The sequence below is a fragment of the Diadema antillarum genome, unplaced genomic scaffold (genome assembly GCF_040938485.1).
Source record: "Diadema antillarum isolate AM-2024a unplaced genomic scaffold, OU_Dant_1.0 seq00001055_RagTag, whole genome shotgun sequence".
In the NCBI taxonomy this organism is placed as follows: Eukaryota; Metazoa; Echinodermata; class Echinoidea; order Diadematoida; family Diadematidae; genus Diadema; species Diadema antillarum.
In genome coordinates this window covers 1,083,755-1,096,730 of record NW_027271883.1, presented here as the reverse complement: position 1 = coordinate 1,096,730, position 12,976 = coordinate 1,083,755, and the positions used below count along the sequence as shown (strand labels likewise).

The following is a 12,976-nucleotide window of genomic DNA, read 5'->3' as shown; positions in this document are numbered from 1 at the left end:
TCCATCTTTTGAAAAAAAGTACACATTCCCCTGACTTGTTACCGACAAATGTTATGGGTAATATTATTCCCCCTGCCTTTAGAAAGAGGCAAGTCAAGTGCTCTTTTATTATGCGAAAAAAGTGAAAATATGTTGAATTTTCTTTTACATTTTCTTTATACCGTTGTACGCATATGACTCACAAGCTGTAGTAGTCTCCTCATCCAGCGGTTCCAACACAAAAATTTTAAAAATTCATAACTTTTGCATCGATTGTCCAATTTTCCTCAAACTTTCACTGATGTGTTCTACTAATATTGTTGCATTTTCTCAATCCTTATGTTTATGAAGGTGAACTTGTCCTTTAATTATCCAATATGAGTGTGACATACTCTAGACTGATTTAAATCCATTTTATATTATGAAATATTATTCAAAGTCTGTATACACTGAATTTTCAATTATCTGTTATTAGTCATTGATCTTTAGATGTGTGTCATAAATGTGATATGTGTGGAACTTAATAAATGAAATGAATAAAATGAAATGAATGAAATGTTGTCATTTTAATTGAATCTGTGCATAAAGATCGCAAGAGTTACAGAGTATGAGATAGTCGACGTAAAATTAACCACCTTTATCATTCAAATAGTATCTTTAATTGATATTTTGTTTTAAACAGTAAATTTACGAGGCGCAATATTGGGATGACTGCCGCAGTGAACAGTGTAACCATGGAAACCAAAGAAACTCCTAAGATTCTTGTCATCTACACTGGTGGAACGATTGGGATGAAGAAAGTGAATGGAGGTGAGTCAATAGGAAACACTCTTTTCTTAGTACATTATATCTCTTTCTTTCTCTCTCCCCCTCCTTCTCCCTCTCCTCTCTCTCTCTCTCTCTCTCTCTCTCTCTCCTTCTCTCTCTCTCTAACTGTGCCGTTCTGGAAGAAGTAGCCATCGGACGTAGCGTTAGTTTAATGTTTTTAATTCCATCAGCTTTCGACATCTTGACGGGTCTTCTTCAGGGCATTTGGAAATCAACGTAACGAAAAGCAACCACCTGTAATAAAACTTGAACAAAATCATGATAAAGCAAAAACAGCAATATTACATAGATTAGCATGCACTCCAACACCAACAGCAATCTGATATAAATTAACATGCACGGCGGTATTAGCAGTGAAACATGAATATGGCGTTTGCAATGCAATATATCAAGTACATAGATGTATGCATGCATACATGTGTGTGTGTGTGTGTGTTTGTGTGTGTGTTTGTAGATGCAGTCGTACAGATGTCCTTGACTAAATGAATATTTCTCCTCCGTGTTTGCAGTTTTGGTGCCAGTGAAACACTATTTGCCAGACTTCATTAGCAAAACGCCCACAGTGTACGGCAAGCCAGCGGACAGTATCGAGGGCCTCAGCACTTTTGATCTCATGTAATTACCCTCAATACCTCAACCGATACCTGATAAGGATGTCAATGTCGTTACAAAGAGGGCTGATATTTTTTCGATCTTTTCAGACAATAAATAGAAGATATGTAATACTAATCTGCATACCATGGATTCGATAAATTGAACTTCACTTTGGCTGTGTCTAGTCATCCTATCTTAACTTACCTCTCCCTGAACTCTTTCCGAGTCAAGATGACACAAGAATCACAGTGAGGTAAATACATATATTACATTCTAATCAAGGATGTAATGTGCATTGCAGGAAATAATTTCGTTATGACTGATAACTTAATGACGATTCAATAAATGATGATTATAAAACATTGGCATTATTATCACCATTAACAGCTATTGGGGAAGCACTTTTACGAATGACTTCTGTAGAGCCTAATCGACAGATGTTTCTGACCGTTTAAGATGCCAATAATGTGGATGCTGCACTTTACGAATTCGACAACCAAGAGTCATACAGCCCATGAACTCGACACTAGGCAAACGATTTAAAGGCCCATGATTCCGCCACTAGGGACTGACAAGGTCCACGAGTCCGACACTATAAGGCAAACAAAGCCCACGAGATCGACACATTAAACCCGGTGATGTAATGTCGAACTCGTTGGCCCATTTTTGCCTATAGTATCGAGCTCGTGGCCTGTATGACTCGTGGATGTCCGTCTCGTGGGATAACCCCAATAATGTAAACTTGTCAGGGTCTTGTGGAGATTACGTCATAATGCTTAAACTCTTCACCGTTGTGATGGTATCCATAGAAACCAGGATGGCAGCCACATTCTCTACAGCATGTTGGAGTGGGAGTGCATCAAGGACTCGAGTAACATCGCCGCCGCGGACTGGGTGCACATGGTAGAGGATATCCTACGATACTACAGCGTCTTCAACGGGTTCGTGATCCTACACGGCACGGACACGATGGCCTACACGGCGTCGGCTCTGTCTTTCATGCTCGACAACCTCTCCAAGCCTGTTGTCATCACTGGCTCGCAGATTCCGCTATCCGAGTTCCGCAGCGATGGAGAGAACAACATGTTGGGCGCCCTTGCCATGGCCAGCTACTCTCGGCCTGAGGATGGCTTGGTGATAGCCGAGGTAAGGCGAAGACGAAAGGTGGTCATAATCATTGATACAGAATACATTAACAACACTTCATTACACCAGCTTAAAAAAATGATCTCAATCTATACTTAATCATATACCGTTTTTCAAACAAAATCTGAAGACAAGATAATGAAGGAAAGTATGAACTTATATTGCCCAACCCGATCACACACTCGGTAAAGTGCTAGTCTTTTATTTGAGAGATATTCTGTATAATTTCCTCCTTTCATTAAAGACCCTGTAAGGGATACCACGGAGTGAGAAGGCTGGCAAGGCTCAGATTTATTCGAGATTCCCCGTAACGAACTGTATACAGCTTTGCCGCTGATCTCTGTGTAATAGCCATGCAGAGAGCTAGCGAATACTCAATTTACCCCATCAAGCCCAAAAGGTTTGACCCCTCAGAGTTGCTGGGGCCACCCTCCTCAGTAACAAAATGTGCGTCAGCCTGGTCCCGGAGGGCGGGTTGGGCCCCCAGGGACCCCCCGAAAAGGACCCTTGGAGGGTGTAATTTACCCCATGGAGCCCATGAACCCAACTTGGTCTAAAAGAATGTCCTATGAGTGTACATCATAAAAATATAAAAACTGACAAAATATCTGGTCGGGGAAGGAGTTGCCAGACCGCTAGTTTGTAGGCACAAACCCTTGCTGGTTGTTCAGGTGTCTGCATCAAGACTACACTTTGCCATAGGCCCTGTACTGTAGCGTCTCCCAACAGTCTGAGGGACAGTGCCAGTTGAGTGCATGTAGTAGTCTTGGCGCAGACTCTTTTACTCCCATCAAGGGTTTGTACCCGCAAACTGCCCGGTATACCCTGGAACCCAGGGTAGTTTGCAGGCAGAAATTGACCAGGCACATTAGAAAACACACACACACACACACACACACACACACACACACACACACACACAAACACACACACACGCACATACGCACGTACGCTCACATATTCCTTTATGTAAATACATACCGGTATACAAAACATGTCACATAGGTTCTACAGCCAGGATATACCGTGCACACAATAAATGTCAGCTCTATAAGAAGTTCATACCATTTGATTGTTTAAATGGATGCTATCAATGGACATTTCAGCAGGGACACTAGAGAAAATTAAAATTTGTGTGAATTTGTATCATGTTTTACCGGCCCCATCGTCTACTTGTCCTTTACTATGTATTCACCTTATGAGACACAATTGGAGCTTTTCAGAAAATGCTGAAATAAACCTTTCATTGTGAGTACACTTCAATTTCAGACCAACCACAGAAGCACTTAAGGCCATTTGTATAACACATTGAAGTAAACCATATCATCATCAGTGCATTAAACATAACTTTGATAAAGTTCATGTTAATAACAGAATGTCGGATACAGCTTGGAGTTTTTCTTTTCTGACTTTTTTTTTTTTTTTGCATTTAAAATGCAAATTCCAAGTCTCAATCCATACATGATACTTTTGAAAATCTTAAAATGAGAATTCTTTTAGGTTTTGGCTGATAAAAAACCACCCTTTACGTATTACAAAAAAAAAAAAAAAATCAGAAATAATATCCATCAATTCTCAAACTCAGTAGTGCATGTCACCTCATTGTTTTGGACAATAATACATCTTTACACATAATTATGGTGTTCTACATAGACTGTGTACATGTATTGCTGAACTTCCTTAAAACATACAGAATGCTGTAATATTTCAGCACTTTTGTAAACTTCTGGGTTCTGGAGATACTTTACCTTAAAGGACAAGTTCACCTTCGTAAACATAAGGATTGAGAGAATGTAGCAATATTAGTAGAACACATCATTGAAAGTTTGAGGAAAATCAGACAATCCGTTCAAAAGTTATGAATTTTTGAAGTTTTTGTGCAGTACCCGCTGGATGAGAAGACTACTGCAGTGTATGAATAACTTAGATGTCACATGCGTACAACAATAAAAGGAAAATATAAAGAGAATTTCACAAAATTCCATCTTTTGAAAAAAGTACACATTCCCCTGACTCGTTACCGACAAATGTTATGGGTAATATTATTCCCCCTGCCTTTAGAAAGAGGCAAGTCAAGTGCTCTTTTATTATGCGAAAAAAGTGTAAATATGTTCAATTTTCTTTTACATTTTCTTTATACTGTTGTAGGCACATGACTCACAAGCTGTGGTAGTCTCCTCATCCAGCGGTTCCAACACAAACATTTAAAAAATTCATAACTTTTGCATCGATTGTCCAATTTTCCTCAAACTTTCACTAATGTGTTCTACTAATATTGTTGCATTTTCTCAATCCTTATGTTTATGAAGGTGAACTTGTCCTTTAAGTTCCCAGGCCCACACAAACGAAACCCAAATTATGATGTCACAGCAAAGACTGCCATGGACCCTGGTCAGTACACAAGTTGAAGCATTGACTAGAAAGCTCTCTTTAAATATACGTGCAGCATGCAGGCTGAAAGTATGAACTTGATCTTGTGTTCTCTTTACATTAACACTTTTGTCAACACCTTATTTCTAGAGATACACTATCTTCAGTTCCGCAGCCCCACACAAACAAAACTCAACATGTGGTGTCACATACTGCAAAGACTGCCATTGACCCTGGTCAGCCACAACAAGTTGAAGCATTGACTAGCTCCCTTTGAATATACTTGAAGCATCCAGGCTGAGAGTGTGAACTTGATCTAACTTGTGTTCTATTTACATCAGCAATTTTGTCAACTCCTTATTCAGTGACTCCAACTCTCCCGTTTTCGACGGGAGATCTCCCGCCGAAAGCCCATTTTTGCAAAATCTCCCGTTTTCCCGCTTGAGATTTGATTTCTCCCGCCCTGGGTCTGTGTCTTCCGGTGGAAAGGATTTCTTACTTATTGCTATATCGTATGTTGAAAAAAATAAGTCTTAGATAGCACCACAGAACATCTAGAACCCTAGGAACTTCGCGCTTCGCACACATCAACTTGGAGTCTCCCGCCGTTGCTAGGGGTCTCGGGCGGGAGAATCTCCAGATCAGAAGGTGATTGGGGTTGGAGTCTCTGCTTATTTCTGGAGATACATTATCTTCAGTTCCCCAGCCCCACACAAACAAAACTCAACTTGTGGTGTCACATACTGCAAACATAGTTTATGATTGCCATTAGCCCTGGACATTACTCACAAAGTTGAAACGTCAAATTACCAACTGAATGAAACGCTAGCTTCATTTTTTTTCCCGTTTAACTATAGCATGCATGCCCAGAGGATGTGCAGTGACTGTTTTTTTGTGTTCTCTTTATATCAGCATTTTGGTCAACTACTCATTTATGAGATACTCAGTTGTATACTCCTTCCCCCCCCCCCCCGAAAAAAAAAGAAGAAAGAAAATAAACTTTCAGGGAGTCACATACAGCTACAATTTAGTTCATGCTTATGATTTAGTTGCCATTAACAGTGGCAATTACACATCAAGTCATACATCATACTGTATAGTAGACAACGAAGGGTTTTTTTAGCATTATTTGAAAAAAACTATTTGTGGCATATACATATTATAATAGATACACTGTATAGGATAAGCAGCCTGTGTGGCCAGTAAAACATGACACAATTTCACACAAATTTTAAATTCTCTCTAGTGTCCCTGCTGAAATGTCCATTGATAGCATCCATGTAAAATAATCAAAAGGTATGAACTTCTTAAAGTAGGTCTGACATTTATCATGTGCAAGGTATCATGTCTGTATACCCTATATGTGACATTTTTTGCATACCGGTATGTATTTACATGAAGGAATGTGTGAGCGTATGTGCCTGCGTGTGTGTGTGTGTGTGTGTGTGTGTGTGTGTGTGTGTATGTGTGTTCGTGTTCTATTGTGCCTGGTCAATTTCTGCCTGCAAACTACCCTGGGTCCCAGGGTATACCGGGTAGTTTGCAGGTACAAACCCTTGTTGGGAGTAACAGAGTCTGCACCAAGACTATACTACATGCACTCAACTGGCACTGTCCCTAGTTTGCAGGCACAAACCCTTGTTGGTCGTAGAGGAGTCTGCGCCAAGACTACTGTATGCACCACTTCGGCACTGCCCCATACGCCCTGTGTTGTAGCTTCTCAAGGCTGCAGTGCAGTGGTACGTGTATTAGTCTTGGCACATGCAGACTCCTATTACGACCAACAAGGGTTTGTGCCTGCAAACTACACTGTCCCTTGGACTGTTGGGAGACGCTACAGTACAGGGCCTATGGCAAAGTGTAGTCTTGACGCAGGCAGCTAAACAACCAGCAAGGGTTTGTGCCTATAAACTAGCGGTCTGGCTACCCCTTTCCCGACCAGATTTTTTGTCAGTTTTTTTTTTTTTTTTTTTTTTTTTTTTTTTTTTTTTTTTTTTTTAATGATGTACACTCATAGGACATTATTTTAGACCAAGTTTGGTTCATGGGCTCCATGGGGTAGGCCCTAAATTACACCCGCCAAGGACCCTTTTCGGGGGGTCCCTGGGGGCGGAACCCGCCCTCCGGGACCAGGCTGACGCGCATTTTGTTAATGAGGAGGGTGGCCCCAGCAACTCTGAGGGGTCAAACCTTTTGGGCTTGATGGGGTAAATTGAGTAGTCGCTAGCTCTCTGGCTATAAGTAAATCTACACCGTAGAATTTCAACTGGAGTGGACCGTGTAATACCGATGAGAGTATGCTTCGATGCACATATCAGCTGACCGGTGCTGTTCGTGGTTTACGAATGTTCCCCGATGGACAGCGAATAAATCGGGCCTCCCGTGAATCCCCACGCTACATTTTTTTTTTTATAAGAATAAAATATAAGATTATCATATAGTAAAATTATGTCGAACAAAATTCTTCGTAAATCATATCTCTTGGTGATCATGAAAATTTCAGCCTATGCATGATCATAGATTTTTCCCCAATATGAAGGTAATTTATGATCGAAATGAATTAAAGTATGACAATATATCCCCACCCCAACACCCACCAAGGGAGGTATACGACCATTTTTCCTCCCTCGCGTCACCGTTCAAGTACACTCCCACAAACTCATCAACCACGATGTACGTTACGCCCTCTATCATTCAGGTCACTCTATTTTTTAACGGCAAGTTGATCCGTGGCAACCGAAGTATGAAATTCTCCTGCTGCAGACTGGATGCCTTCAGATCCCCGAATTTCCCGCCACTCGCCTTCGTGGGCACCAACACTCAAGGTGACTACAGGAACATCAATAATTACACTGTAAAAACATCGGTGTTAGATTTAACACCACGGGTGTTAAATCTAGGGCCTAACACCGATCAAACTTCAATAAAGGACCACACCCACAGGTGTTAAAAATGCACTGTGATGGTGTTGAAAAGTGTTCACCTGACACTTTGTGGTGTTAATTTGACACTGTATAATCGTTATTTTGACACTGTACTGGTGTTAATTAAAAAATGACACCACATGGTGTTGATTTGATATCTGTTAGTGTTAATATCAATGGTTTAACACCCGTCCAGCTTCAATAAGAGACCACACCTGGTCCAGCTGGTGTTACTTTGGGGTAAATTTATTTTCACATTTTTTCAAAAATCTAGTATTTTAATGTAAAATTCTTGATCGTCTTGTTTAAATTAAAAATCAACAAAAAGTGCAGTTACTAAGAAACTCTTCAAAAAACAGTTTAAAATTTGGAAATGACACCCGGAGGTGTTAATTTAACACCATAAATGAGCACCGAAAATATAACACCAGCTCGGTGTTCACTATTTAACACCGGACTTTTTGCAGTGTACTAACAACATCTACTTGAGCTCGTGATTCAAAGTGTACATAATTATCATGTGTACTGATGTAATCGGGATGACATATTGGGGTTTTGTTGGCGCTTAAAGAAAGTAAGGATATTTAGACCTATATAATACCAAAAGAAAGGGGATATGTTAAAAAAACATTTGTATATTCATATTATGTACCAACATTCGTAAATCATGAATGTATTTTTTGTTAAACTTTTACCTCTTTTGAATTTCATTCTTGAACAGCAATGTCAATAGCATAGATCTGTACTCCATGGGACAGAATGATACTAAAACGTAGTATTTCCTAAGTTCGAATCAGACAGTACATTGTAAACCAGGGCTACTTGATGTATGATCACTTTGGCACCGTCCTTCATCCTCCATTGTTTAATTCCAATTCCAAGGCAATATTAAACAGACTAATCACTGATATGATTCCGTTATGTAGGCGTCACTGTCGCGAAATTGACCAAAGATGAACACAGGATAAAGGAAATGTTCCAATTAGCCGCTGATCGTATAAACATTGGGTCATTCGTGAAGGCAACTTAAGCCATCGTATGGATGGTGGAGTTTTTCAGGCTCCTGTAGCAACTTTGTGAGCGGTGATAAAATCGTCAAATTCATGTAGACTCTTTTTCCTTCGTTTGTCCTTCGGATTCACATCTTCGTGTAGCCTTCGTGTGTTGTTCGGGTGCCATCGTGTAACTTTCAGTAGGCGTCGTATTTGCTTCGGCTGCTGATTGGCTTTGACCAAGTTCCGGGCCAACTTCACACAAAATAATTGAAAAGTCCATATTTGTATTGCCGTCTTGTGTCAATTTTGAGACAGTGTCACGCCACCCTTACCCCGAATAATGATGGTTATTCCGCAAACGCAGGGGCGGATCCAGGAATTCTGTAAAGGGGGAGGGGGGGGGGGGGCGCAACTAATATTTCTGGTGGCACCTCCGGGTTTCACTTCATTTTTTTTCTTTTTTTTTTCTTTTTTTTACGATAAATAAAGGGGGGCGTGCGCCTCTTGCGCCCCCCTCTGGATCCGCCACTGAGACGTGTATTCTTTTTTATACTCTAAGGCCCCACTTAATCTCGACCAGTGGGCTGCGAAGCTCTCGCTGGTGGGCCGCGAAAAATGAAATGAATATTCATATTCAATCTTACTGGGCCTCAATAAAGTTTGTAGGAGCCAATGTGGGCCTCGGGTTTGAAAAACGTTGAGAATCTATTGTTTAAAATCTTTGCCTTTAGCGAGTGTGCTCAACCGGGAAGTGAAAATCAAATTCAATTGCTTGATGAATGTCTATTCAATATTGAAAATGTTTTTGTACGATTGAACATTGAACAGGTGAAGGCACATCTCCAGACTGACATCAAGGGCGTTGTGTTTATGACGTACGGCGCGGGAAACTTTCCATCAGACCGCAAAGACATCTTGAATGCTATCAAAGAGGCCGTTGAGGGCGGCAAACTGATCGTGAACTGCACCCAGTGTCCTAACGGACAAGTCACACCGGCTTACGAGACCGGACAAGTAAGTCTTTTTTTTTTTTTTTTTTTTCTTTTACAAATTTATTTATTTCCTCTTCATTATACAACATAACATACAAAATCATATTACAAATCATGTTTTGTTTAACAAATTAACAACAACAACAACAACAACAACAGTAAAAGATGGGTATCAAACTCTTCAACAATTGAACAATATCCTAAAGATACAGTCAGCTCTCGTTACAATAAACTTCTTGGGCCCAGCGAAATCACCGTGATCTTGTCACTTTTGAAACCTTGCCGTATCCAGGGCGCAAATACCTCTGAATAGGAAAATTTTCAAACCCTGGGACCCCCAAAAAACTACCCCATCACGTCGGGGTTCTGCCATATGGATATTCTTTATCACGAGAGTCGACTGTATGTTCTTCTACAATGACCTAAAAAATATTTTCTACAGGGGACCATTTCTTATAATGAAAATTTAATTTGTTTGTTCGTTTTGCAATGTTGGATTCTATATATCGGATATTAACAATAAATGCTGTCAATCCATGAAATTTCACACCTGTATCTTTGCATCTCTGAATATATATGTACCTTTTGTATAACAATATTAAATGATTCAATAAACTCCTGTGGGGCCCTTTCCAGTCTTTGATGAATCCAAACATTACTCTAATTCTTGTACAATCCTCTAATTTGACATGAAAGATCGTACCAATTTCATCCACAAATTTTTGAAGTAATTCTTTGGCAGCTTTACAATAAAAAAACAGATGTACAGGGGTCTCAGCACATGACTTACAAAGCGTACACAACTCTGATTCTGATATTTTCATCTTAAACAATCTTTCATTTGTGTAAAGTATATTATGCGACAACTTGAACTGAAATTCTCTCAATTTTACTTCAATTGTACATGTAAATGGCAACATATATATTTGTGTCCAATCTTCTGGTTGAATTCCATACTTGCCAGCAAAAACTGTTTCGCAAACAGGTCTTGATTTAATCTCTTTTAAAAATTCCTCATATATTGGTTTTGATTTCACATTTTGTAACTGTGAAATAATAAGATCCTTTTGTTTTTGAGCCACTTCTTCTTTCCAAAACATCTCCAATAGGAGTGTATTGAAGGAACATTTCGAGTATTTTTGAACAGAGTCTACAATTGCCATATACATCATATTATATTTGCTTGGCACTCCTTTCCTTAACCAAAATTCAAAATCAATGAGCCGTCCATCAATACTAAATATTTGATATATATAACATAAACCTGCTTCAAAAAACGGCCTGCAGAATATTGAGTGCTTATCAATCAAAATGTTCTGGTTATTCCATACTGGTTGTTGTAGGATGTCTGCTTGGCTATTTTCATCACCAATAAAATCCTCATGTATGTTTGTCTTTAACCATATTTGTAGAATATTCTCATAGAATGGAGGGATACCCCTTTTATCAATAGTTTCAAGGGAATAATTACTTTGAAACACTAGAATTCCACCAAGCCTTTTTAAGAAATAATCTCCCAATAGCACCCATTGATGGTTACGATTTCCATAATATCTTTTAACCCATTTAACTAACTGCGTATCAATCATACATTGTAAATTGGGGAATTTGAGACCACCCTCAGCATATTGTGCATACATAGTTGACCTTGAAATCTTATCTGGGCCATTCCATAAAAATGAAAACATTAACTTCTCTACTTCTTTCACAAAATCTTGAGGAATTTCAATGTTTGACATCAAATAAATTATCTTAGACATAATAAATGTTTTCAAAATTTGAATTTTACCAATTAACGTTAAATTACGATTTTTCCAAATAAAAAATGTTCTCTTAATCTCACCCAATCGATCTTCAAAGTTTCTTCGGATTGCTTCTTTTTTTGTCATATGAAAACCAGATTCCAAGAATTCTAAGACCATTGTCTGTCCACTTTATCATCTGTGGCTTTTCTTTCGATAGTCTATCATTTCCTATCCACATTCCTTCTGATTTGCTTCGGTTGAGGCAAAGGCCTGATATCTCAGAAAATTCTTGAAAGCTTTCTAGTAATACTGATAATGATTCTGTATCCTTACAAAAACATGTTATATCATCAGCGTAAGCTGTATATTTAATCTGTTTTCCGAGCATCTCCATTCCAATAATATTTGGATTATTTAACAATCTCATTAGATATATCTCGAGCCCTAATATGAATAAAAGGGGGGCAAGGGGGTCGCCTTGGCGAACACCCCTTCCAATTTCAAAATAACCAGTGGTAAAGCCATTTATCAATACACAGCTATTTATACCTGCATGCAATGTTCTCACCCATTGTATCATTGACGGACCAAAATTAAGACATTCTAAACACTGTAATAAATACCTATGACTGAGTGAATCAAATGCTTTGGTAAGATCTAATGCTAACACAATTCCAGATACATTGTTGGCATCTGCATAAAACATTAAATCTGAAATCAGTCTTATACCTTCACCTATATATCTGCCTTTAATAAATGCTGTTTGCTGAGGATTTATCAAATTACCAATAATTTTGGACATACGTTTCGCTAAACATTTAGAAAGTATCTTTGCATCCACATTTATTAAAGTGATTGGTCGCCAATTGCCCAATAATCTCTTATCTTTATTGGATTTAGGAATCAATTTAATTATTCCTTGCCTCTGTGACACGGACATACTTCCTTTTTCAAAAGCATAATTAAATGATCCTATTAGTTCTTTAGAAATCAAAGGCCAAAATGTCTCATAAAATTCCACCGATAAGCCATCATTACCAGGTGTTTTATTTTTTGACATCCCAAGGAGGACTTCCCTTGCCTCTTCATGTGTTATCAGGCCTTCACAAGAGGCCTTTTCATCTTCCGTGAGGTGTTTTAAGCAGGAACTTTTTATGTAATCATAACTCACTTTGTCAGACACTGTATCCCTGTTTTCAAACTGTTTACCAAAAGATTTCATCACAAAATTTCGTATATGATGGGGATGTTCAATAAGTTCCTCACCTGTATCTAATACATCTATGTTTGTACTCTGTGCTTGTGTCTTTTCCAATGATAAAAAATATTTTGTACTCTTCTCTCCTTTCTCGTACCAGGTACATCTTGAACGTAATATGGCCCCCTCTGCTAAATAATTGTAC

General features: G+C 38.9%; 1 protein-coding gene across 1 annotated transcript; it reads left to right on the top strand.

Annotated features, from left to right (window-relative positions):
- The first annotated feature begins 713 nt into the window (after window positions 1-713).
- Window positions 714-12,714, top strand: LOC139743168 (L-asparaginase-like). The gene is made up of 5 exons (XM_071653675.1): window positions 714-789; window positions 1,317-1,422; window positions 2,211-2,547; window positions 9,665-9,850; window positions 12,640-12,714. Exons 1-5 carry the CDS (start codon window positions 714-716, stop codon window positions 12,712-12,714), a joined length of 780 nt encoding a protein of 259 aa, XP_071509776.1.
- The last annotated feature ends 262 nt before the right edge of the window (window positions 12,715-12,976 follow it).